Raw genomic sequence first — 27499 nt, 5'->3', positions numbered from 1 at the left:
AGTGGATTTGGACAGGGAAAGCTTGCAATGCTTCCAGAGCACACTTCATTCTTCAACACTGCAAACCAATGCTGTTTGGCACATCCAGTGTTTCTGAAAACAGGATCTGAATCCAAGAGCTGTGAATTATCAGCGTGTAAGAGGAAGAAAAGAGCATGAAACCACAGCAGTCACATTGCCTTAGTTAAAGATATTCTGCAACAACCCCCAGTATCAAATATTGCAGAAAATTAGGATGCCAAAGGAAGGGAACACACCCAGAAATCCCACCCACAAAACCCACAAATGCAGGCCAACAATGAACAATCTCAAATTATTTATTAGGAAAAGACAAAGTACTGTTTCAACATTCATACAGGACAAATGGTAATAAAACCAGGAAATAAACTGTAAAAAGTAGGCCCATGACAGAAGAGTTGGTTTATTACAAAGCAAATGAAATTCAAACTTCACTCATGCAAACAAGCAGTAAAGAATTATTTACAGTTCTGATGGGATGAATTACAGCATTGTCCGTATTTGGGCCCAAATCAAATTACTCCGTGACATAACAAAGGGATCTAATCTGTACATTCAATAATGAGAATCTATAAAAAGAAAAATAATTTAAACAATTTACAAGAGCTGTATTACAGATGGCATAAAGGCATCATTTACAAGAGCTGTTAAACAGGTGACACAAAGGTATTAATGAGTAATTTATGATGAAAAATTTGTAGCACATATTTTAACATCACATCTTCAGTGTCTGAACAGTAAACAAGAAAACAGAGACATACCATGAGTGCAATGTAATAGAATAAGGCAACTTAACCAAATGGCTCTTTAGAGAACTTCCATCCTACCAGGGTTTTACAAGGTACAAATTTGCCTCAGCTTTGCTAACTAAAACAAATACTTGGAGACAGCATCTGGTGATTACAAGGCCTGCATATGACGAGACAATCAATGGAAAATCAAATGTTTGTTAAAATGCCAAAACTCAAGAATGCACAAGTGCAAGTTATCTAAAGCCCTCTATACTCTTAACACAAACACATTAGTTTTCATGTTCTCGGTGTTGTAATTTAATATATCTCAAAAGACTAGTTCCCTAGTCTTTCATAATGCACAATCTGAAACTAATATACCTCCTCCCAAAGCCTGTATTTACAATTTTTTAAACTGATGCCATAAATGGGAATTGTGAAATGCCAGCAATTTATAGCAAAGATGAGCAACCAGCACACTACAATCCACTTCATTTTATAGGAGACTCTAATTAGCATATTTAGATTTAAAAATGACTTTAAATGGTTATTTCTGACTTTTCGACAGTTTTCCTAAACACTTTCAGTAGTGGCTGACTTTCTTAGAAGTTTCAGCAGAGAACAAATGCCAATTGTGTGCTACTTGACAGAATCTATGCAAACAGCTACAGTAACAAAACAAGATGAAGGATAACATGGAAATCCAGCTATGAAAACTCATCTGTCTCCTAGTGTGCCACGGGCCTTACACAAAGCAGCACAGGAAGCCACACCCGCCAATGACTTGCCACATCAACAAACACAGTCCACACAGTCAAAAAAAAAAACAAACACAAAAGGGAAACTCAAAATAAGGCCAAAACGTATTGGCAAATGATAGAATTTAAGTCTGTCAAAAGGACCAGGCCATTAAGTATTTTATTTACAATTTCTATTTAGAATCTTTATTTTCAACAAATGATTTAGCACCAGCAGGAATATGCAAAGTAGCATTACTGTGCTCCCCAGGCAGAACACCTTGAGGCCAAATCTTGCTCATAAATTTAAAAGAATGATCTACTCAAGTAACTACAGAGCGAGCAGGATTTGACACTCAGTTATACAAACTGAGATTGCTCAAACCTATTCCATCAGCACATTGATAATTACAGACATATTACAGCATCATCTGTCTTCAAAAGTGTGTTTTTAAGAATACTTAATATGCTTTCCACGTGTGACATAAATGAAACTAATAAAATAGGCTTGTTTACAGTTTTTCGTTAACTTAAAGAATTATTAATTTTACCACAGTTGACAAAATACTGGTGGGTGTACTTTGGAATACATAAGTAAAACTTTAAAGAACTTTAGGCAGGAATTATCCTTCTACTGTGAAAAAACATTTTTTTAATCTCCCATGTTCATGTCTGAGGACTAAATTCTTCCATTTCATTTACAACGATTGTGAAGCCCATCCCCTCTGACTGTGCATTAATGGGAAATTAAAAAATTACCACACCCAAACAGAAACTGTGCCAAGTGTGTCCCCAGCTCTGCACTGGGACTTACAGGCCTTGCTCAAACACTTCCAACCTAACCCACAGATGTTTGTTCACTTTTTAACCTCAGCAAGGCTCTGTTACATAGTATGTGATTTTTTAAGACTACATAAAAAAGATGTAGATAAGAAGGACAAGTGACAAAGAAAGAATTTAGGGAAAGAATTAGTCTTGTTATAACTAAAACTGACCAGAACTAGCTCAACAGAACCACACTGACCTCCAACTCTGCTCTGAACTTACTGCTTCCTCAGGATTACAGTGATATCCAGAATGCCAACAGTAAAAGGGATATGTAAAAACAGGTTGACTGAAAATTTATTCATTAATGAAAATTACTGACTGGATGCGAAAGACACCATCAGCAGAGCTCCCTTCTGGATGAAAGGCCCTTTAATTAGTTCCAAATGCTAAAACCACATTGTTATTTTGAAAGACTTAGAAAGGAGAAGTTATTTCAACCAATCTAGAAACAGGTGTTTCCTGAAAACCTATATTGGGTAGATAGAAAGAGTATTACAGACCTTAAAGCACCTTGCATCTATACTACCAACTCAAGTGCAAGTAGGAATGCCACAGTACCACTGAAAGAGCAGATGATCCATCCAGAAAAGCCAGCCTCAGCTGTATATTTAAAAGCTCTAAGTGGGGCAATGTGGTTGGTTTCTCTTCTTTCCACCGTGAAACTCTTGATTATGAGCACCTGTTGGTAGAATCACATAGGTGCTTGAGAGGGAAACATCTTCAAAAGGCAGGGCAGACACCAGAACACACTTTGGAAATCTTAAGCAAGCTAAGACATGGGGTGTAGCACTGTAGCTTCTCTCTGAATTCCTAAATGTATTGAGACTTTACTCAAAAGAATGAAAAATTGTTTGTACTTAAACCTCTGCTAGGTTCAGTAAAGAATACTGAGGATGTTTTAATTCCAGACTGTTAAATATTCAAGATGTATTTTAAGAGTTCCCCTTTAATTCAAACTGCAATTACCCAAGTAGACTTAGAAAGGTCAAAGTGGTTATGTTTAATAGCTTGGAACAACTTCACCTAAGATTGAACTTCTCTACCCAGAAATAAACAGTACTTATCTCACTATAAATTTGCATGATTTTTTGGGAGATACTGATACAATAAAACTGTGCATAATACTTGAAAAGGACCAAGCTAAAGGGGTAAGACCAAGAAATGCAAAATCCTTATGCCAAGATTAAGGGGATGATCTCCACAGCCAATAAAATTACCTGCCATTTCTTTGTTACGTAATATTGGTTAGGAAATCTCATTGATAAAAGTCCCAGTACTGTAAAATTGGCATTATATGAAAAAATTAAAAGGCACTCACATGGCAGACCGGGCTGTAAATGATTACAACATTCAAAATGGGTCTCACATTTTACTTTCAAGAACTATCGCAGAACTTTCCCCTAGAAAGCTGTTCCACTTGAGAAGACAACAGCACTCCTGAGAAAACCCCACATTTTCTCTACTCTAGTACATCACACTGAATCAATTCATCCTAAAGGTGCTTCAACCAATTAGCTCTGAGGAAAAGAAATGGCAAGGGTGAAAGTAAAAACAGACTCTATATCAGGAAAAAGCAACATACTTCAGTGATTCATAGAAAAGAAACAAACCTTTTCAACCTGTTCACAAGAGAATTTAGAAGAAAAGACATTAAGGCTTATCCTGCAACTATTTGTGATGCCTATCATTTCTCCTGGTGGCAGAGTCAATCTTTGGAGACTAATAACAAGTTCTAAGCTGACAGAAAATGAGATGAAACCCAAAGATGTGGCTTAAATACAGGATCCTTGGGCTTTACAGTAGGGCTTGACAACTACTGAGGCTGCTCTTGTAATGAAGTAATAATTGTGCTGATAGAATTAGCAACAGGAAGCTGATTTTTTTAGAAGCTCGAAGGAAATAAAACAGAGGTAGGGCATACTTTTTGATTCTCACAGTAGTTTCTATACAGTACAGCTATTCAAGAATTACTCCATTTGCTTATTTTGTAACTCTGTACAGTTTACTTTAAAAATGTATGTTAGGTCACATCAACCTCAGTTGGTTTAACTAACTATGGGTATTAGGTCATCATCTTCTATATGTGCTTTTTGGTTAAATATACAAGTAGCTCCTAACTACTGCTTCAAGAGGACTCTCAGTATCATAAACCAAGTGAAGTAGCAATAAACATGGTCTAAAGGAACTGTTTCTAATGGAGCTGTAGTATGTCTCTTAAAGCACCCTTTGCAAGTAAAATATGCAGTTAGTTTGCAAAATTTTCAGCAGGCTGCCAGAACATTCAGAAAATTAAGTTTTTACACAGTTTCATAACCACAGAAAGGTTACTTTTAATAGTCAATCCCAACTCAAAAGGAACAGTTTACAGCATTTAAAAAGACATTCTATAAAAACCGTATTCACTTATTTTCTGAAGTGCTCTGATTTAGTATTAGATCAGCTGAACTGTGAGTGTAATTTTTAGTTCTTTATGTCTATAGTGAAACATCAAAGTGAGCACACTGGAAATGTAGTACAAGTACCAGGAAAAGCAACAATAAATGGAATTGTATTTGTGATTAGCATTGCACTTAATGAGTTGCCTACTCTAAAGTACTGTACTCTTCAAGGACCACAGAAAATTTTAAAAGCAAAAACCTGTGATGTTAGTTTGGGGCTTTGAATTTTGAGAAAGAGAAGACTGAAAAGAGCAGAAAGGTTTCTAACACAAGAGGGATGTACCTGTAAATACAACACAGCCATGCTGTGGAATACTCGAGCAATCAGTTTTAAAAACCTTAAACCCCGAGATATGAATGTGTTTGAGTCTGGCTGCTCCTCGTGCACTCACAGGAAATAAATTTTACATGAAAATATCACAAAATCGGGTAGTTCTTTAGTCCACAAAAAGTCATACAGCTACTGACTGTACAATAGTCCTGTAAGTTTAAGATGTCATGCCCTGGCTTCAGGACTAAAGTTATTGTAAGAATCACAACAGTGAATTTTAAAAGTCTACACAAAACCCCAAAAATCAGTTCCAGAGTACAGATTTTATCCCAAGGCCACAATTTGATGAATGGTTCCATTCTGCAAGTGCATTAAATATTGGTCCATTTGCTGCTGCAATACAAACTCTGATGCTGTCCACAACTTCCAAAAACAAACTTCCAAATCCAAAAGTAACCCTTCAAATTCAACATCTACTGGAATTCTGATCAACTCTTAGAAAATTACAGGGAAATCACAATTTCAAATCAGTAGGATGGGGCAAAAATTTTTTCAAATTTTGCACAGAAATAAGCCAAAGCATCAGGATTATGAGGTCCCATATCTAGTCTACTTTGCAAAGATTTCTTCAATTCTCTCAAGTTTTATGGTACCTTTACAAATGATGATTCATGATGACAGACCTTATGAGGCAAGAGAAAAAAAAAGTAATCCAGAAGGCATTTTGGAAATCATGTCCTCAAAAAATAAAATAAAAAAAAAAATTAAAAATCTTCCCCTCAAAATCTTATAAATGGTTAACCTCATTATTTTCCAAATCCAATCAAAGACAGAGGAATCTTCCCAAAATACCAGCTGAATCTTCCAATAAATTAAGGTATCTTCATGGATCCTTCAAAATATCAACTGCTTAATCTGTTGCTTTGGCTGATTCTTTGTGTTTCTATTCTTCCCACTGGAAATTAAAGCATTAATACTATTTCCATTACACATAAAAAAATAAAATAATTACTATGTTTACTGTGGGAAGCAATTGTCTACAGTTTCCTCATTTTTTCAATAGTACCTTGCTCTCTTTTATTTTCTGCAAGTGCACATAAAACCTGTGCTCATAACAACAGTGCAACTAATGAAAATAATTTTTCATCAATTATATATAAAACTGATAGGCCTAAAGCTTTGGGAATAAACCTACAATATTTGCATCTGGAGCACTTAAGGGTTTGGCATTCCTTTTTCTGGAGTTTCTGGAAAGTTGTTTTCAAAGGATGTATTGTATATTAGACGTTCACTATTGGCTACACGTACCAAAGAACATAAATAACAGCACAAACAGTTCACTTGCCAATGCCCAGCAGAGTGAAACCCCATTCCTTACAACAGCAATACTCAGTAGCTTAATCACTTCTTAAAAAGTTACAGAAAATCAGCTATTTCCTTCTCCCCTCCCCAGATTTAGTTCCCATCGACATAAACAAGTGTCGTTCAGGTGGAAAATAGTTCAGTGTAGTGACATCTGGTATCTCAACTGAAATTTGGCAGCCCAAGCAGAGCACCAACAGCTCCAAAGTATCCCTGTTAAAAAAAAAAAAAAAATCAAGTTTAAGTAGACAATTCAATTTTGCAGTAATCACATTTTAATGACAACAATAATCTGATGCTACACAAAGAACACTATACACTTTTAATATATAATATTTAATAGTAATTATTGAAGACTTTGTGAAACAAACATTTTATCCTTCTTATCTAGCTTGACTTTAGGAGGTTTCCTGCCAAGCCTCACCATACACTGCAGGACCTCTAGGACAGGTATCAGTGACTCCGAAAGCATGGAAATATGGTTTGGTTTCTTCTTCCTAGAGAAGCTGCATCTTTTGCTTGCTAAAAATCTTCGATACCCATAGCAACATTATTCCTAAAGGAGAAGTGAAAAATTCCTTGAACTATCCACACATCACACTTTTGGATTGTCTATGTACCTGCATGCAAAGAACCACGTTCTCCTGTTGAATTATTTTTCCCCTGTGGAGTGAAATCTTTCCCCTCCCTGTAACTAAGAAGTATTCAAGTGTTTGGAATGCACACTTGAGCAAATATAAGAGTTTAAAATTTACCCCCAAAAAAATCTAAAAAGGGTAGAACTAACAAGGAACCATTCCATTGTTATGTGGACATCAGGACAGACTGTCAGTCTTGGGATAAGCAATAAAGGAAGAGTTGTGAGAATCAACTGAAGGGAACACATGGAATGCTGTAGCATTTTCAGACCAAGAAACTGAGGAAAAAAATCCCAACCCACTGCCCAGAAGCTACAAGTCAGCAACTGCTGCACCTGTAATTAATACTGATTGCCTGTATTTTAACCAAAACAGGTCAAAGCTCTCAGCACTGCATACTCATCTAGATGGCAGAAGCTGCCCCAAGGCAGGTTATTCTCAAAGCATAAAATCACTACAAGAGCTCTGAGGAGTCTGCAGTGGAATGAAAACAGGCCTTGTCAAAGCTGTCTCCACCTTCAAGACACTGCTCAAGCTCAGCTGAGAACAATGGAAATGCTTCAAAGGGCCAAGCTTTACATTTCTGCACTCTTTAAAACACTGCTGCTTCCACCCAAACGCAAGGAAGACTGGTGACCCTTAGCACAGAGTTTAACATTTTCTTGTCCCTCTCCAGAGATCCACAGCATAAACTGAGATACCCCAAAGTGACTGAAGTACTTCCCTGGCAGAAAACTGTTCCCAGAGAACCAATTCAGCAAGACAAACCTCCTCTTATTTCTAATATTTACTGAGCACTTGGTGCCTCAGGGTATCACACATGAGAGGTACTCAGTAGTGGCATTTCTGATTTATGGTGGAACAATACAACACAGATAAATGAGCCACAGCATACCTCATGTTCCAGGAACAAGGCTTTCAGCTGGCCTTTTGACCAGTAATCCAGTGCATATGCAAGAAGCTTCATTGACAAAGTATTCACACGCAAAAAGTTCCCAACAAACACAACTCTGTTTATTTTCTAAAAAAAAAAAAAGAAAAAATATATATATAAAAACCAAAAACACACAACAAAACAAAAACAAAAAACAGCAAAGGATTTAGTCATTTCACTGTTCAACACAGCTTTGAAAACTTAAGCTATGAAAGAGAAGACTGTCTAGAGCAAGGAAAAAACCACAAAAAACAAACAACTCGCAATTAAAACATAGTTCCAAAATTTAAAACACAGCATACTCGGGGAAAAGGAAAAATGGTGCAAACCTCGAAAATTAAAGGACTTAATTTACAGACAAGTAGCATTTGTGTTTCAAATTAAATGAGCATTTTCAGCAATTACACCAAAGAAAGAGCCCAGCTAAAAGTGAAATTAAATGAAAGATACTTCTGTTTGGTAGAGAAGACTCAATGCCTTCATAGCCCTGTACAATGCTGCTTGATCCATATGCAACAAGGCAGCACTGTAAAGAAGCCAAAGGCAGTAAGACATGACAGATGCTCCTTTCATCTTCAGACCTCAGTATACCTCAGCCTGACATCAGACTAAGAGCTGAATACTACAAGTGAGCTGTGAATATTAATCAAGTCAAATGCAAAAAAGTGAAAATTATTTAATATTCCCTATTAAATGAAATAAATCCAGCATTAAGCAAAAACATTAAACACTGGTTTAACGACAGGAAAGGAAGAACCAAAGAAAATGCATTTGTGTTAGTCCTTAGCACAGTGCTTAAAAAAGCACTTAATTGCATTAAATAAATGATTATATCCAAGTCATTACAATAACTAAAATGACAATTCAACCGGTTGTCAAGTCTAATACGGAACTGTTTTTAAACCACTTTGATTAGTTCTCAGGGAAGACAAAGTAGACACATAGTCAAGGCATAAAAACATGACTCTGCTCTACTGCAGGAAGTCAAAATAATTACATTTAATTCATCTTTATACATCAGTTTAAGGTACTAGTCTGTGTATCCCTATTAGCTACTTCTTAGGGTTTGTAGTTCTATAACATAGCTGGAATTAGACCAAAAATCACTTGGAATAAAGCTAGTTCGTGTGGTTTACAAGTTCTGATTTGTCCTCATTTACTTCCACCCTTAAATACAAGTTGCATACATCTGCCTAAGACATGCAAAATGTACTTCAACTTCACCTTCATTTTAACTCTTTTGTTAACTCTTTAAGCTTTGCCATAAAGTAAAAAGCCAAAATTAACTTAACACTCACAGCATTACCTTTCTTCTCCAAGACAGACATGAGAGAAAGACAATGAAACTGAGGAAGAAGTTGCAATATTAAAACCAGAAAATATAATTAATCTGGCTCCTAATTAAGCAAAAGAAGGGTTACTGCAGCTAACAGGGCTGTTGGTACTTCTGAGACAATCCCATCCAAAGATTTTAAGCAGAGCTCTAAATTCAGTCGCCCGTAGTCTCCAAGAAAGCTGTCACGAAACCTCATTTTATCCCAAGTTTGTTGATAATGAAGTAAGAAATCCCTGCTGCTGAGACACTCATGTCTTCTATGCCTAAATTCAGTATTCTTTCCCAACTTCTTGGCTGTCCACACTAATACTGAACCCATACTGATTCTTTTTAAAACTTCGAGAAACAGGTGATGGCAGGAAACCTTCTCTGTTATGAACCAGCAAGATGAGAGGGGTCAAAGCAATCTAAGTCTCAAGAGCTAGAAAAAATTTAAAATAATGTTTAGCTAGAAACAAGGCTTTGATCAGAGAATAAAGTCAGCTTGGAGGAACTACTGAAGGCCATCACTATGCACTGCTAAAAGCAGGACTTTCAGTAACTTAAATGCTGCAGTTACTCAAGTCACGTATTTTGAAACCTCCAAGCACAGAGTCCACAGTTTGTCTCTGAGTTTGTGTTTCATGGCTGGATTCCCTAGGTGACCCTGCCTTGGCAGGGTAGCTGGACTACATGTCCTCCAGGGGTCTTTTGCAACCCAACTGTTCTGTGGTTAAAGTACCAGAAATTGCTCCAGTGTATTATGACTGTCTGGAGAAGCGGGACAGGAAATCTTTGCCAATGGGGAGGGCACTTGATGAGAAGACCTGTTAAAAGAATGGAGCACAAAGCCTGCAGGCAAGCACAGGATGTTGTGATGAAGGACTTGAAGTCCCCTTGCTAAAACAGGGTGACTTCAGGCCCAGCTCAAAGCTACTACTTCATTTGAGAATGTATTAAAAGGTTTAAAATTATACACCATTTGAGCAGTCATTTCATATGAAGACAAGTAACAGAGCTGTAGATAGATCATTTCGCTGTCAGTTTTTACCTCATTTACTGCACACATCCGGGCAATAGAGCCAATGTTATTGGTGATGGTGACCAATATGGCTCTTGCAAGATCTTCTTTACTGACAGACTCCCTCTTCTCTTTGTAGATCATATTCCCAAAACTAGAACAGGAGAAATGGTCACAAGTTACAAAGTGATTCATGTGCATTTGAAATAATTTCAGGATGGAACTTTTGATGTTATAACAGAACCTATGTCTCAAGTTTCCTCTTTGAGGAACTTGCTTTCTAAGTCCATATTAAATACATCGATTTGACACTACACCTATATTTATTCCTTCATAGGAAACAGTCAATTGTGCTACAATAACAGCTCCCAGAAAAATATTTTTGTTCAGATTGTTGACTTCTATGAACAACCACCTACAGTAAAATTATTATTCTTCACAGAAGACTACTCAGCAAATCTAGTCACTCTAAACTAAATCACTGCTTGATTGGTAAATCCTTCACTTCCCGTGCTTGCTTCCTCGCAAATACTCATCAATTCTTCTGTTCTCGAAGTAGAAGAAAACCAGAGATGAATTGAATTGTTTTATGATGGAACACAACCCTCTGAAACAAAATAGAACAGCTGACAGAATGCAATTTAGGTTTCACAAATTAAGAGTTCTGGATCAGAAGGGCGCTTCCCTTACCATGCACAGGACAAGAGAAACAACAAGAATCCATAGCTATGTGTGATATTTTACCACCAAGGACTCTACGCCAGACCTAAGTCAGTTTGGAGAGCAAGGATCCCGATTATTCTAAAACTCAAAAAGCTATTAAAGCTCTTAAGGATCTTAAAAAGCAAATGAGAACAAGAAGTACCAACATGAAGCAAGTTAAAACCTATTGACTAAAGTGTAAAGTTTGCATATATTAAAACCTCTCAGCACATGGGCTCTCAAGAGGCTTGGACTCAGGTGGCTGGAGAGGGAGAACAATTAAGTTGCCATGAATTATGACACACTATGGAGTAACAGCAAAGATTTAATGAACACTCCTATGTACATATTAGTTTTGCTTGCAGAGTTTATTTTTCTTATCTTTTGCAAGGGTAGTGAAGCTGTAATATCATCAATAATATTCCCCAACGGAAATAATACATGCAGCTGTGACTAAAGTCCTCTGTCAGTGACAATGACATTGATTCTTGTGGTGCAAACTGTTTGTGTTCAACAGCCCTCATCAGTAAGAAAAGTTGTTAAAACATTACATCAGGTGTCTGTAGTGACAACCATGTTTCCAAAAAAATGCTGGGACTTCCTCTACTGTGAGAGCAACATAAAAGCCATCTCCCACTCACCTTCCCTCTAGACAATGGCTCTACTAAAAGACTCTAGGAAAACAAAAAGAAATTGATACTTTTTTCCCCTCTCTTGTACTGGTTTTGACTGGGACAAAGTTAATTTTCTTCCTAGCAGCTGTGTGCTGGTTTTAGCTGGGACAGTTAATTCTCTTCATTACTAGCTACTTCATTAGTAGCTACTATGGAGTTGTGTTTAGGATTTGTGCTGGAAGCTGTTGGTAACACAGGGATGTTTTTGTTATTGCTGAGCAGGACCTACATACAGTCAAGGCCTTTTCTGCTCCTCACCTCAGTGAGCACAAGGAGGGTGCACAAGGAGCTGGGAGACCATTCTGTTCTGTTCTATTTCTGTCCTTCAGAACACTCTTTATCTCAACCCACTGATTTTGTTTCTTTCCTCCCAGTTCTCTCCCCCATCTCACTGGGAGTGCCCAAGGGGCTGTGTTTAGCTGCCTGCTGGGTTACACCACACCACCTCTGCACTCTGTTCCTGCTATCATCTCATGTTCCCTCTGACTCACACAAAGCTGTGCATGAAATAACCTCAGGAGGTTTCTTCAGTATCGACCTAGCAGGCACCCAGAGGTGCACATGGCCTTAAACCTCCAGGAAAGATGAGGATACATATTTTTAGGGTAAAAATGAATCTTGACTGTAATAAAACCTTGCAAAAAAGCAGTTCTTGCTGCATGAATAGTTTAAGTCTTGTTTTTGAAGATCCCCAAACCAACAAAAGAACCCACCAAGAGACTCCTGCTTACCTGGATGCTACAGCCCATCCTGGTAAGCCAAATCTTTCATAATCTCCTCCATAGATATCCCGAACCAGCTTGTCAGCATGTGTGCTGTCTCCTTTGGATGCCATTTCCAGAGCTTCCTCAAAACTTTCACAGCCTGTCAGCAAACTGCATAACCCAAGAAAGGTGCCTCCACCTAGACTAAGGACAGAGAAAACCAGTTGCTTTTAAACAGCCTTTTCTCACATGAAAGATCCTTATGTCACTGCCCCATAGAGTAGCAACCCCAACGTCGGTTTTTAATTTACCTTGTTCCAGTTACTCTTTTATAGTTGTCTTTGGAATGGACTGATAAAATACTGACTCCTGAACCAATGTTAACAACCAGCAATGGGTATGGATCATCCAGGTTAAAAGGCATCTTCTGGCATCTCTCGGGATCTGAGGCATTTTCAAAATAATAGCACTCTGCCTGGCCATTGAAGCTGACAGAGTCTATGTACAATAAGCCTTTGACAAGGCAGTCAAGCTCATCCAGTTTGTGCAGCTGGAGGTTTCCAATCTGTGTTAAGAAAGAAGAAAAAGACTGTGGCAACATGTTCTAACACTACACAAGCGTGCTACAAATTTATGACTATATTTGTACTGCCCAACTTTCAAGAAGCTATCTCACTAATGACTAATTCAGGAATTTCAACGCCACTATAAAGCCAACAAAGAATTCAGACCTAAATTCTGAATACATAAGCTAGCAAGTTAATCTGAGTGTAAATCCAGATCTCAGACCTGAATCAAGAAGAGGGACGCAGTATAAGTATCTGCTTCTGTAAGCTCAAATATCACTTTTGAGATACCAAGACTATTCCACTGAAAAATTAACAACATTTTTCATCAATTTAAATCAATAAAAGGGTCATCAAATACTCTAGGGGCTCCACTGAGGGTAATCTTAGTGGAACTCACATCTGCAAACATGTTAAAAGGTTTTTGGGGTCCCTCCCCCATCTTACAAGTCAAAAAAGTAATTTCTAAGGTACCAGCACATAAAAAGCTCAATGGCATTGTACTAACTCTCCTTGGAACTTCATTAACACTCCAAGGATCACAGGAAAACCACAGGTCAGAAATTCTGTGGGCTGAAGGCTCGCTACAGCTCTTCCATAGTTCTGCGTGTAATATTTAAGCTGCGTTCTCTCTTAAAGCAGTAGGACAATTAACAGGTGCTGTGGATTCCAGGAAGGCTGTAACTTCCCAACACACTTAATACAATTCGTAATGAAAAACTGTTAGAGCTTTCCACAGTTTTTCAAAATCCAGATTATTTTAACCCAGCAGCAGCAGTGCTTTTAGCATCAGCCTCAGGCAGAGGCAAGCCAGGCTACCTACTGTGCGGAAGTCTTCCTCAAACTTGTAGGCACCACCGCCAGTGGCACAGAGCACCGTGTGTAGTGTTGAGAAGTTTTTATTTCTTCCCATTTGGATAAAGGTAGGCAAATCATGAGTTGGGAACCGAATAAAGTGCAAGTTTCCTCTTCGAGCAAAAATTGTTAAGTCTTTCAGCTCCAGGTGGACATCCCGAATGCCAGTGGATCCATAGGCTACATTGGAAGTCAGGTATTTGCGGATGCTCTTCAGGCTTTCCACTTCTTCCTGCTCCTCCTCTGCAGTGATGTCAATTGGTTCAAAATAGGCAAGTTTGACCAAAGTTCCCCCAATGTCCATGCCAAACCATGGGAAAGCTGTGAAGATACAAAAATGAGCCATTAGATTTTTGTCAAAGAGCAAAAGCCATACATGGAGCTGAAGACTGAACCTGGGCTGTACTTCTCAACAACACAGACATTAACAACAAACCTCACAGGAAAAATGTACAAGTGCTCATTTCAATTACACAACCCTCAATATCTCTGGAAAAATGAACACATTTAAATGCTATAAGGTGCTCAGAAAGCTGAACTAAAAACTCCCCAAACTATACCCTATCTTCCAGGCCAACTTATAAACAAAATTCAACCACTTATTTTTTTTATTGAGAACAAAGGATTAAAATAACCTTCACATCTAAAATAACAGCTCTGACGTAGTTCAGCAGAAAGACTGCAATGCACACTTCAAGAAAGCAGGTTACACATTTCAGATGACAACAGGGGCAAGCCAGATACTCCTCCTCTAACAGCCTAACATAATGTGGTCATTGAGAGGAAAGCTTTAATTTATTTGCATATACTTTAAAAACTGACACAGTTATGATGCCCAACTTCTATCTCTTGAAGTTAAAGGGATAACAAACAATCCTATTAAAAAGTGCAAGCAAAAGAGAAAATTAATATTACTGAATTTAGGTTCCATTCTGTTTGTTTTTTTTTTTTTTTTTTTTTTTTGTTTGTTTGTTTGTTTGTTTTGTTTTTGTTTTTGGAATCTTGGCTAGGAAGGGAGAATTTCTGTACTACAGAATAAAAACACTAAACCACAAGTGCTTTGCCTTCGTCCCTTATGTGGGATGACTGAAGTTCCTAAAAGGGATTTTGCCTATGACATACAGAAACAAAATTTGCATATGCCTGTATCAATACATATTCCTAACTAAGTGCAGTGAAACAGGTACTCAGAAACCCTACAGCAAGACAACATCTTCAACTGAGAGCTTTCCCACGGTCATTTCCCAGAAACAGTATTTAATTTAAAACTCAAATTTTAAGTGTAAAAAAGATTCTGGATATCCAGCTAGGAAGCTCATATTCTATTTCCTAATTGACACTATAACTTGCTTGGTTTTGCCTCTTTTTTTTTTTCTTGAGTTCCAATTTATTTCTTCAGATATAATTTATATCTTACAGAAGCATGAAACACAGGAAAATATGAAAGATGTTAATATGAAAGATGTTAAGAAAGATGTTAATATGCTTATCATGAGTAAGATGCAGTTACACTGTATTTACATTACCAGTGGGATCTATCCTTGAGAAGAATGACCTACCAAAATATTTTAATATATTCAGGCAAGGATGGCTGCGTGTCAGTTCATTTATTGAGTGCTAAAGTTAAGAAGAAACCTTGATGATGCCTCAACTTTCAGAAATGGGCATCAAGAGAATATTGTAAGATATTAACAAAACAAATTTAGTTCGTTATCTTATTTTGAAAAACTCAATTTAAATACAAAGGTAAATCCTGTGAGCAAACTCTAGCTTGAAGTGGAAACAAAGAAGTTCTATAAAGCTGGTATCTTTTCCATGTAACTGAGGGCTAAGCATGAAGACACACATGAATTGAGTTTGAGACTGCACACCAGCCTTCTTCACCCTGAGACTCTGAACATAAGAAAATCTGTCATCTTACTCTTTGACCACAATGAGCCGAGGATTTATTAAGAGACCTCACTAAGTTTCAACCCCCTGCCATGAATGATGTGACTCAGCAGCCCAGAACATGCAGAATTTAACTGGGACACCCCAACCCAAGCACTGCCTGACTTCTTCCTGTTCAGCAGGCCTAGTGAATAACTGGGATCTTGTCCTCCAAAACAGGAAAGAGGGGGGAACAGCTGAAAGTTCATGTGATGAGTTTAAGGATCATTTGGTGCAAGTCATGCTGTTTGTCAGAAGATCCACTTCATCCCATTTTAAATGATCCAGAATGCTTTTGCAAATACAGCATTAGTCACACGTCCGTAAGTCTTAAGGTTTATGGATCTTGTACACCAAGTAACAAACAGGAACAGCTGAACTGTATGTTTATTCCATAATTTAAATGGGAACATATTTTATGCTGAAAAATGGGATCATGCTGTACATGATCAGTCTTCTGGGTTAACTGAGTGATCTCAACAGCCATTTGCAGACTTTGAACCTGAAGAAATAGGCCAGTTTTCACCTTTGTGACAAACCCCAGGAAGTTTTACGTTTTTCCACTGAACATTTGTCAAGATTTGGCTGGCAAGTACATTGCTCAAATTTCATTTGCAGGGTGGAGGAGTTCTGACAAGCAACTGGGCCCACGTACTGTTAACTTAGTCCTTATACCAGCAAGAAGGTGTTACACAAGGATTCTTGTGCATGCAAGCCACTCTTGATTGATTTACGTGGACTTATTACAGGTGCAGCCAGGAAAATGAAAGCCGTTTTGTTTTCCAAGCACGGAAGGGCATCCACATACACACAAATGGTAAGGGCACAATCAGTTGGGACTGCAAGGATGCAAGATTTATCCATGCCCGAGTTGTCTTTAAATAATAGAAATACACAGATTTTGCTGAATTTGAAAGTAACTGTGCATGGACACAACATGGAAACCTCATGAGCCTTCCTCTTACTGCTGCAAGTTTTCTTAGGGTCGATCTTGGCTCAGGATCCATCATATCTGGATGCAGGGATACATAAATGACACTATAAAAGGGGTTTTTTTTTAACTTCTATTTGTGGGTCATGCTTCTCTGAGATTTAGGAGCAGAATGCCAGCAATAAAACCTTTAGAAAAAATATCCCCAGACATCAGCTTGATCCTTTCAGCAGTCAGAGTTACAGAAACATGTCTGGATGAGACCACTGCCAATTACCCAACCTTTTTTTCAAGCTTACAGGTCTGCAGATACTGGGTTTGAAGACTTGCACAACTATAACCATCATTCCACAACTTCAATCCATAAGGAGAGTCAATTCCCCTGCACTAAAACTGGACTTTTTTGCACAGCTCTGTGGGGTTTAGATCATTAAAAGATATTTTTCAGCTCTTCGCCTAAATGTTATTCCCAGGAATAGTCCACAAAACGTGATGCACAGCTCAGAATTATTCCTTGCTGAGAATTTAACTTCTATTTACAGAAAAAATCCAGGGCCTGACTTTTCAAAGTTCAGCTCCTCTCTGCAGTGGTCAGCAACAATTTGAAAAAAGGAAAAGCAAGCATCCAGCTTTTTATTTAACAAGCCCAACTGCCTTGCATAAACTACATAAAACTCTTTCAAAAACATACATTCTGCTTTTAGGAAGTCAGGCCAGGCTCCATTTAAGAATACACAAAATACAGATCTCTACTATCCAAAGAGAGACAGATACATGAAGGGGAAGTCAAAACCCATATGGTGTTTTATGTGATGCTTCACACCAAATTTAATTATCTTCAGGACAGCAAGTGGAGTACCATAATATACAACCTCCTCAATAACAAATCCAGATTTTCTTTCACTCCCCAGCTCTGCCAGGAGCCACTGCGGTCCCTACCTAGACACAGCAACCAGGAACCCTTGCAGTAAAGCAACAGATCGCTCAGTACATGCTGTGAAGACAGCTTTGAGGGGCAACCTGCTCAGAATTTTAGAAAAACATGATCTTCAAAAGGATTCCCTAGAACTGCTTCCTGCAATTAGAAAAGCACTTCCCGCAAGGGAAGAGTGCTGTGGTCACATAATGATGGAGCAGTTCTGCTGAGTAAGAAAATGCATGCTGGTGTGGCTGCTGCTTGTTATTTAACCTTAATAATCTTCAGAGATACACAGATAGAGAAATATAGCTCTTGTGTCTGCACTTCTCAAGTTCATGCTGTACACAGTCACTAGCAGCAGGCTTAAAGTTACTTGTATCTTATCATATAAGCTCTTTATATGCCAAATGAAATAATTACAGTACACGTCTCGCTTGTGCCAATGCAAGCACAAAGGTTGAAGTGCTTTCCTTTTCCATGGTTCTTCAGGGGACCGTCAAAGCTTTCCACCCAGACCATACACTTGTGATCTGATTTTGCATACCCATTCTGGATCCTAAGCTGCAGGAAGTACACACATAAAGACTTAACTGCTCCCCCCTCATTAACCCAAGTCTGAGATTCCTCAGTTTAATGTTCTATTTGTATTTTGCTTTTAAAAACCAAGAAACACATTCCTGTCAATATCTTTCCTATGAATGCAATGACATATTTAAAACACAAACACCTTTGAAATACTTTATTTCCCCTGTAAGATAAAGTAACATCTGGGTCAATCTTGTATACATTAACAAGAACCAACTTTCAAAGAGCAGCTAACTCCTAATTCAAACTGGGAGTTTGGCACCATGGGGAAAAAAAATAAATTTGCAGCTGTCAGTGACAGCAAAGAACAGCCTACCACATTTTGTAAGAAAGCTCAGGCATTATTAAGAAACAAGACTATTGCACTCCAAATACAAACCCGGCTTGGGGAACAACTGCCAAACAGAGCCAAAGTTCAAAATGCTATACAGCCTTAAAATACAAGAAAGAAAAAAGATCATGAAATCCACAAAAACTTAAACTTACTCCTGCCAGCACTGCAACAGTTCTTTATGAAAGCATGCAGTGTCATCAGTTCTGATGCCCAAAACTTCTTTAATTCAGCTCAGTATGTAGCCTTTAAAACAAGGCTAACCTTGATCCCATTCTTATCTGAATACTGACAAGGCAAACAACTATTTAAAGGTTATACTGAGCTATTACTGTTAGTGTCTATAAACACAAACTAAATGCATCGTGGAGTTTCTCCAAATGCATTTTCTTCTATGCATGTGTATCCATTCTTCTACTTCCAGCATTTCCCTAAAACATCAGTATGCAGCAAAGTAAAACCTGCTGGCAAATTTTAACAGCTAAATCAGCTAATGTGAGCAATGGGACAAGTTAAGAGAAAACACACCAAAGCTTGCTGAACTGCTAAATTAAATGGGATTTACCTGAGGGCTGGGCAGCAAAATGCCTTTGCTGTGCCCATGAACACCAATCCACATGGCCTATGAGCCTCTACAGAGCAAAACTGCACTTAAGTGTCCTTAGTCTTGAGACACTGGACACTTACTCTCCTTAACAAGTTGTGTAAGAGGTTTTTGGTTCAAATATCCCAAGTCCAGCTCAAAATACATTTGGGCTGGACAGAATTTACATGTGAATTTAATGCATCTGGCACATCCTGCCATTTTCCTTGTGGGAAAACTCCATCATGCTCTGCAAACTCCCACTCAGCCACCTCTAAATCACGCTCCAGAACAGCCCTGTTCACAGTGGGAGGACAGGTGGTAATGGGCAATTACTATAACTGCTCTTCACGGGCTTTATCACTTCTACAAGTGGGTACCACATAAAGCTTAATACAAGACAAAATATCACTGCTTTCAGCTTCTCCCTCCTTGCTCATTCTGGTAATTTTGTTGACATTTCAGCAGCGGTCTCTTTGGGGATAGGTGTTATTATGGCAAGATACAGAACGCAGAGGCATAACTTAACGCTTAAAGATGCACTTTTAGCCTACATTGCTCCTGGCACTATTAATCCATTATTAGAATGGATTAGAAATAAATTAGAAATACATTTTTCAACTGCAATTGAGTGAGAGCCTGTAACATCTGCTATGGGCTAATAATCAGCTTTCAAGAACTAATAAGAAAATGCCAGGATACAAAAAAACTATGCAGCAAATTCCATGGGGAAAAAAACCCAAAACATCTATTTATAAGGGATTCGCCATCAACCCAAATGGATTTTTCATCAATTTTACTACACTAACCCTCCATATGTCCACAATGATTACATGCGTCCATAGAACCACACTGGAGAAAATAAACTTGAAATTTTTCATCTTTTCTTTATATTGATACAGGATTTTGCAAATCTGTGCAATGTACATTCATATACTAGTGTGTCTCGATTCACCTCAAGGGAAATGCAAGCATTTGCTCTCAAACTACTTTCAGTAAACAGTCAAAAGGAACAAATTGCAAAAAATACCATATACAGCGTATCAAATGCTGGAAGTCTTTGCCTTTCCCTCAGCACTGGGTTACACTCCGGAGCCAAGGGGAAGGGTTCCAGCTCGCCTGGGGAGAGCAGCACACTGGCACAGTGCTCTCACCTTCCCCCGCCAACATGCACAGCTCTCTCTGAATGAGTTCCTGCTCTCTTTCCTTTGGACAGATCCCACACAGCAGCAGTTCTGCAACACTTGCTGCTCTCACATTTATCATCTCAACCCACAAATAACCTTTGGAAATTTCCTTTAAAATTGCCAGCCATTCTTCCCCATGGGCATTTCCTCAGAAGAGCTATCACGTAACTGCTGCTTGGAAGGTTCTTCTGGAGGTCATCGGGTGTGACCTCCCAGTTACACCAGCAGGAAAACTGCCCACACTAGATGAGGTCAGCTACAGCTTTGTCCAGTCAACACTTTGAGGCCTCAGAAGTTTTTCAAGAATCCTCCAAGAACAGACACTCCACAACCTCTCCAGCTTCCGCGACTACACTGATTTAGTACAAGGTTTTCCTGACTTTAATTTCTCTTATCTTTCTTTAAAATGTTTGACTCCTCTCATTGCCAGCAGAGGAGATTTAAATGGCCCTTTACTAGTGTCTTACAAGACAGCAAATCTCAAGACACTGTGTTCCACAAATTCTGCTGTGTTTCTCACAGTTTTTACTCCATCAATTTAGTGACAGCACTAGTCAGGTGACGATCTGAAAGGGAGGACCACACAAGCATGTCTAGGCAGTGCACCCACATCATGAACTCTGAACTGGTTTGGGGTCTCCATTTTACCCTCATCTCTCTCATGCCAGTCACTGCAAGCAGGCCTTCCTTCCTGAGGCTAAACAACACAGATAAAAGTACAGGTAGGCTAAATCAATCTGTGCAATTCTACTTTGCAGGTTCTTAAATTAAGCAACAATTATCCATTTTTCCCCAGAACCACATTTGGCTCCATCACAGATGATTAGGTACTCACTTGGGCTAAGGAAGTACACTCAACAGTGTAGAGTCTACAAATGTCTTAGCCAAATGATCTGTAAACAGTCTAAAAGTATGACTGTGAGCCCAACTCAGCTTTCCTGTCCATGTGAGCATTTAAGCCAAACTGACAGCACTATTTGGGTACCAGAACCCTGAACATCAACTTCCATCTTCAGGGCTTCTGTGGATCTGGTCCTCTCCAAACATTCAGCTGCTCTCTCAGTGTGATTAACCATGAGCAGATATCTGCAGATTGAGTCTAAAGTTCACTGCCTAAGACACTCTGTGCTATTATCTTTTAAAAAGCCACCAGCTCCAAAGTGTGTTCAAGAGTCAAGACAAAATAAACAAAGTAGTTTGACACTGTATCCTTCCCCTCCTGCTTATGCAGTTCCAACTGTTTCTAATTCCCAACATGAAACCAACATCAAAGTTCAAATTCAAGAACTGGAAGAGTAACTACAACTGCAGCATATTTGAGTAGTTAAAACTTCTTGATAACACTTGCACTGTTATTTAACCATGAGGCTTAAATCCACCACTAAAGAAAACAAGGATCGGAGGTCCAGCAGAACCAGTCCTGAAATTAGCAGGCTTCTACAGCAGGAAGAACCATAGTCTCCCCACTTCAATTATCAAACTACTATAACGTTTTACAGCCAGCTACTGCTGTCTGGATGAGATTTCTTAACATTATACTGGGGGAAAAGAATGCTGCCTGAACTCTACTCTTCATAAACACCATTACAGTCAGTTTGGCAATTTCCACACACTGGCACTAACAAGAGGTGATGGTTAATTGTGTGCTGCAAGATGCATATTAAAGGCTTCCCCCAACAAACCACAGGAAACAACATAGCCTTTACAGCTATTTCTAGAGCTATACTAATACTTCCTGTTTAAATATGCATTTGGTGATTTTCTTCTTTTTAGGCTGCTCAAAAAATAAATTTAAAACATCAACTTCCAATATCCTGTCTTAGCTGTATGCTGTTCATTAGCCAGTCATGCTGTATGAACAACACAAGGCCTAGAAATTTGGGACTAGCCATCTTTTCTATACAGTAACTCACCCTGAAAGTAAGTCTTGAAGTACAATGATAGAGAAAAAGATGCTAAACTCAATGGAGCAATACCTGCATCCCTTTCAGCTAAGGCACACCTGTATGAGCTTGACAGGTTGCCTTGTACAGCTGTGCATCTGTTACACTGAGAGCACATCACCTGCATGTAGATTAACCACACTCAAACCAGATCTCTCTTTCCAAGAAAAAGCTGTAATCTTAAGACATTTTGTTTATATTCACCTGAGCCTGAACCATGTTTGCACCCTTCAAAACAAACATGGCACTCCAGAATAACAAATAGCAAGAAATACTATTGCAGCGGTGATTATTAAAAGGGAGCACTTGGCGTATTTTAACGAAAGAGTTACATCCAAATATTAGTAAATATTCTAAAAATAATCAGAAGTTAATTAGTCCTTAAAAATCAAAACTGTAGCAACTGTAGCCACCTGCGCAGATGTTCAGCACAGTGCCTAAGTGCCATCTTCATCAAACACAGCACCCATCCCCAAGAAACTGATTACAGCACTTTCTATTCTAGTCCTTCCGACGCCAGCACTGAGGATCACCTGAACCCCGACACCTCCCTCAGAGGGACGCACAGGAGCGAGACGCGTCTCTGCGGGCATCTCCCGGATCCATGGATCGGCACCGCCCGCCGCGCGGCCCCGCGCCCCCCGCGCCGCCTCCCCCGGCCCGGCCTTACACGGCTTCTTGGCATCCTTGATCTTCATGGCGCTGCGGCGGCCCGGCTCGCAGTCGGCCGGGGCGGGTCTCCTGCCGCTCGCCTGATGGGGCGGGCAGCGGCGGCGGCGGCTCCGCGGGGCCGGGCCTCGCTCTCCTGATGCTCCTCGCCCGCCGGGCGCCCGCCTCCCGGGGAGCGGCGCTGGCCGCACCCGCCGCTACGCCCGCGGCCCGGGCAGGGGCCGCTCCAGCGGCGGCATCGGCGCTCGGGCTGGGGCGGGGAGACGGGGCGGGGCGGCCGCGCTCCGCTCGGGAGGCGCCGTGCGGACGGTGCCGAGGGACAGCCGCGGGACGGGTCCCGGGCAAGGGAGCGCGGGGAGGCTCCGCTCGGCCCCTCCGTGCAGGAGCGCGGCCCCGGCGCTGCCCCGCGGAGCACCGGCGGACGCGGGCCCGGCCGGCACAAGATGGCGGCGGCGCCGGAGCCGCGGCCGCGCACACAAAGGGGCCGGGGCGGCTCCGCGCCCGCCCCGCCGCTGCCGCAGCGCTGCCCCCGCCCGGCGCGGGGCTCGCCGGGAGCCGCAGTCCGGCCGTGCCTACAGCTCCCGGCGGGCCGCGGGCCCACACCATCGGGCCGCGGGCCCACACCATCACCCCGCGGGCCCTCGCCATCACCCCGCGGGCCCACACCATCACCCCGCGGGCCCTCACCCCGCGGGCCCACACCATCACCCCGCGGGCCCACACCATCACCCCGCGGGCCTGGGCCGTGGGGCCCGGGCAGGGCAGTGGGCGCAGGCCCCGCGCCTCTGTGACACTCTCACTTGCAGGCGGAGTCGGGCCCCGGGGTTCTTGCTCTGCGGGCCTGCAAGAGCCACGCGATGCTGTGTGTCGCTAAATAAAACAGGCAGTTGAAGTTTGCTTTCATTTCCTTTTGGTCCGACTGAAGTGCTCCAACAGTAAGGCACCAGAGCAGTTTGGGAGATGTTTTGTTTCTTTTGTCTGAACTCCAATGATTGCACCAAAATCTTAATTTTCATGAAACTTTGCATCATTTGGTGCAACAGGCTAATGTTTAATCACAATCAGTTAGGTTGGAAAACACCTCTCAGATCACAGTCCAGCCTAGGACCAAACACCACCACGTTTCCTAGACCAGAGCATTGAGTGCCACGTCCAGGCTTCCCTTAAGCACCTCCAGGGACAGTGGCTCCACCACCTCCTCCAACAGCCCATTGCAATATCTACCAACCCTTTCTGTGAAGAAATTCCTTGTGATAGCCAACCTCCCCTAGTGGAGGTTGAGGCCATTCCCTCTCCTCCTGTCCCAGACCCCTCTCCTGTCAGGGAGTTGTGCAGAGACAGAAGGGCCCCCATGAATCTCCTTTTCCTCTAGGCTGAGCCCCTTTTCCAGCTCCCTCAGCCTCTCCTGCTGCTCCATTCCCTTCTCTAAACTCGCTCCAGCCCCTCAATGTCCTTCCTGAACCTAGGGGCCCAGAGCCGGACACAGCCTTGAGGTGCCCCTCACCAGTGCCCAGCACAGGGGGACAGCCCTGGGCCTGTTGCTCACACTATTCCTGCCGCAGGCCAGGATGTCACTGTGCACACACTGGCTCATTTTTAGTACGTGAAGGTATGAGCATGGTCATCCTGTGTCACATCCCCTCCGAGGGCTCTGGAGTCTCTCCTGACTGCAGCCAGAGGGAAGCCCACCGCCAGTGGCCCGGCATGGCGAGGCCTCCCACCTACTGCTCACAACCCTGTGCTTTCCAGAAGAATTCATACTGGGTTTTTTCCGCTTTCTCCCCTCTCCTTTGTGATAAAGTGCCATGTAATTATAGATCAGTTACTGTGACCTAGGATGAACCTAAAACCTGTGGTGTATGAGGAGGATTTGGGCATAAGCTCTGTCTTGGAAGCTAAAATTTTTTGTGTCTAGACTCTAGCTTTGGCAAAAGTCTCTTTTGAAATAACCAAGGAAAGACTAAATGATCAGCTTCATGGGCATGAGCTTTACTCACAAACCTGTTGTATAAGGACAGGAGCCACATCTTTTCACCCTCCATTCCTCCACTGCTCCTAAACATGTAAAACCTGCCATATATTTATTGTTAATTTTAATCCAGAATCTTATATTAGAAAGCTGAAATTCTCATGGGGATGCCCTTTCCCATTTATCATGTTTCCTTTCTGAAGTATCTGTATTTGGAAAACTTACTCTGAAGTCTTCTAAGTGTTCATTTCTCATCCTCTAAAGGAAGTTCAGAGAGTATCAGCAAGGCTGTATAACTTCTCTCTTTCTGTAAGCTACATGTAATTGTGGAAATTCCCATGTGTTACTCTTAAAGTGAGGAAATTTTGGTGTGGTTTTGTGGTTTTTTCACTGCAATGTAGTTTACTACTGAAACATTAAACACAAGCATTTAGATACATGTTAGGGAATATAAGAATTTAGCTGTTACCTGGAAGTGAACTTGCTCATAAATATACACAGTGATTGGAAAAAGAGTCTGTAATTTCCTGCCTGTCACCAGACTGTGCAGTGTGGAATGTTTGGTGCAAAATGAGCTATCCGGTGTCTTGCAGACATCTCTGGTGGGGTTGAGGAAAACAGATCTGCAGGGAGATTTTTTATTACCTTAATTCTGAGGCATTTTTTTTCCCAGCACTGACACTCTGACTGTTTCCTACACACCTTCTAACTCTAGAGGAAATGAAATACCATCCCTGGGAAGTGCTGGTAATAAATATAGACATGTAACCCAGAAAAATAAGAAAAACCATAGTGTACAGCCTGACAGCTGTCTGATTCCTGCTGTCTTGAAACAGGCAGAAAAGTTCCTGACCCAGCCTTCACTGAGGAAATGATAATTCTCCCTTTCCAGCAATGCGGAGTCGCTGACTGCTTTCCCACTCTCTGACTCTGTCAGGGACAAAAATGCATATCTGGTGCATGGGTTTTAGGAGGAAGTTCTGAATTTTAATGCACCGGATGCCCACTTTAAGCTGTTGTGTCAAGCAAAGTCTCTTAGCTCATCTCCCAGTGTGAAAAATTGGAATAGATAAAGGGCTCTATGATAATAAATGAGCTAAGGGCTGTTCAGTTGAAAACAAGATCAGCAAATCTGAAGTTTTGGTTTCTTCACAATAAGCTGCAGTGTTTTATCTGAATGTCTCAGCTAAGACAGAATATGTGAAATAAAACCGCAAAAAATGAAACTGAGATCAATGCTCAGCTATCTTTAGTTCATCTCAGAGCTGAGGTTTAGCTCAAACTGAAGTTTAACGCAGGCCCATGAAAGGCCCAGAACATTCATTAATTTGCAGAGCAATTGATTTATAAGTTATGAGCACTTTGAAATTGGAGTTATTTATATGTCAGTCAGCACACTGCTTGGAAAAACCCCAAGGAAGAATAAATAAATCTGAAGGTGAATGTATTATCAGCTATATAAATATAAATGTGTATATATACACACACACACACTTCTGTAACTACTGACCTAAAGTACTATGCAGTATCTTTGGGTAATGAAACCAGACAAGAGGATTCTGCATGAATGATATACCTGAAGGCAAAAACTGTTTTTTTTTAAATCAGTATTACTGGGGTGAAATGAAAATTGTTTCATTGCTATATAAGAATCTCATTTATTTATTTATTGGTGTGACCAGCTTAGTCTGTCTTGGTGCCATAAATCACACTTTGGTGTTTACCTCAACATAGTAAATAAGAAAAATATTAAAAAAAACCCACTCCCAACAGTTCAATGAATGCTTTACCAGGAGAAACTAGGGCAGGTTAAGAGATGCAAAATATGCTGGTGTGTAATTAAGGAAGTTTAAGCTGCTTTATAAGAACTGCCTGTTGTGCCTGCTCTTATCACATGCTTGGTGAAAGCCTGATATTATCTCATGTGCTGCAAAGTCCCCACCTAAATTACCTTGTGGCATTTGGTTCCTGTAATTTTGCTGTGCAAGAAGTGTCAAAGGCAAGGCTGAGGCTTTTGCCTGTCGAGGTTTAACCCCAGCCAGCAGTCAAACCCCTCACAGCCACTCCCTCACTCCTCTGTCAGCGGGATTGGGAAGACAACTGGAAAGGTAAAAGCGAGAAAGCTCTTGGAATGAGTTTAATCAGGAAAGTAAAAGGTGTGCATGCAAGCAAAGCAAAACAAGGAATGATCTCACTGCTTCCCATGGGTGCTCAGCCATCTCCAGGGGACCAGGGCTCCATCACGTGTGACAGTGACCTGGGGAGATGAACACCATCCCTCCAAACATCCCCCCTTCCTCCAACAGAGGAGCTGCTTAAATGCTGCTGGTGGAAGATTAGCTGCAGGGCTGGACCACTGAAAATGGCCTGATTCCCTGTCAGTTCTGAGCTATCCCCTAAACACTCGTTTACCTGCTTTCCTCCCACCCACACCTCAGAGGTAGGATGTGCACTTTTCCTCCCCATATAAAGCACAGCCTTGTAAAATACTATTTTTATAGAAAAGGAGTGTTCCCTGTGCCATGGGGACAAACCTCACAGACAAGTCAGAGAGGTCACTGTCATCCCCAGAACCTTGGGCACCACTGTACTTTGAAAGCTCAGAAGCCCTGGGAAAGGACAAGGTCAAGAGATCACATAGAATAAGATACAAAGCTGT

General features: G+C 40.7%; 1 protein-coding gene across 3 annotated transcripts; it reads right to left on the bottom strand.

Annotated features, from left to right (window-relative positions):
- Nucleotides 1-299: 299 nt before the first annotated feature.
- Nucleotides 300-22913, bottom strand: PANK3 (pantothenate kinase 3). 3 transcript variants are annotated; one of them, XM_062501988.1, is made up of 7 exons: nucleotides 22873-22913; nucleotides 13763-14115; nucleotides 12685-12938; nucleotides 12401-12577; nucleotides 10324-10447; nucleotides 7919-8044; nucleotides 300-6598 (listed from the first exon to the last, which is right to left on the bottom strand). In XM_062501988.1, the coding sequence occupies exons 1-7, from the start codon at nucleotides 22898-22900 to the stop codon at nucleotides 6548-6550; spliced, it is 1113 nt and encodes a 370-aa protein (XP_062357972.1). In that variant the 5' UTR covers nucleotides 22901-22913; the 3' UTR covers nucleotides 300-6547. The 3 variants fall into 3 exon arrangements, with proteins under 3 accessions (XP_062357972.1, XP_062357974.1, XP_062357975.1); XM_062501990.1 differs by lacking the exon at nucleotides 22873-22913 and adding an exon at nucleotides 22769-22808; XM_062501991.1 differs by lacking the exon at nucleotides 12401-12577.
- Between the last annotated feature and the right edge of the window lie 4586 nt (nucleotides 22914-27499).

This window comes from Cinclus cinclus, chromosome 14 (assembly GCF_963662255.1).
Source record: "Cinclus cinclus chromosome 14, bCinCin1.1, whole genome shotgun sequence".
NCBI lineage: Eukaryota > Metazoa > Chordata > Aves > Passeriformes > Cinclidae > Cinclus > Cinclus cinclus.
The sequence above is the reverse complement of the archived record's forward strand: the minus strand, read 5'-3'. Positions and strand labels throughout refer to the sequence as shown.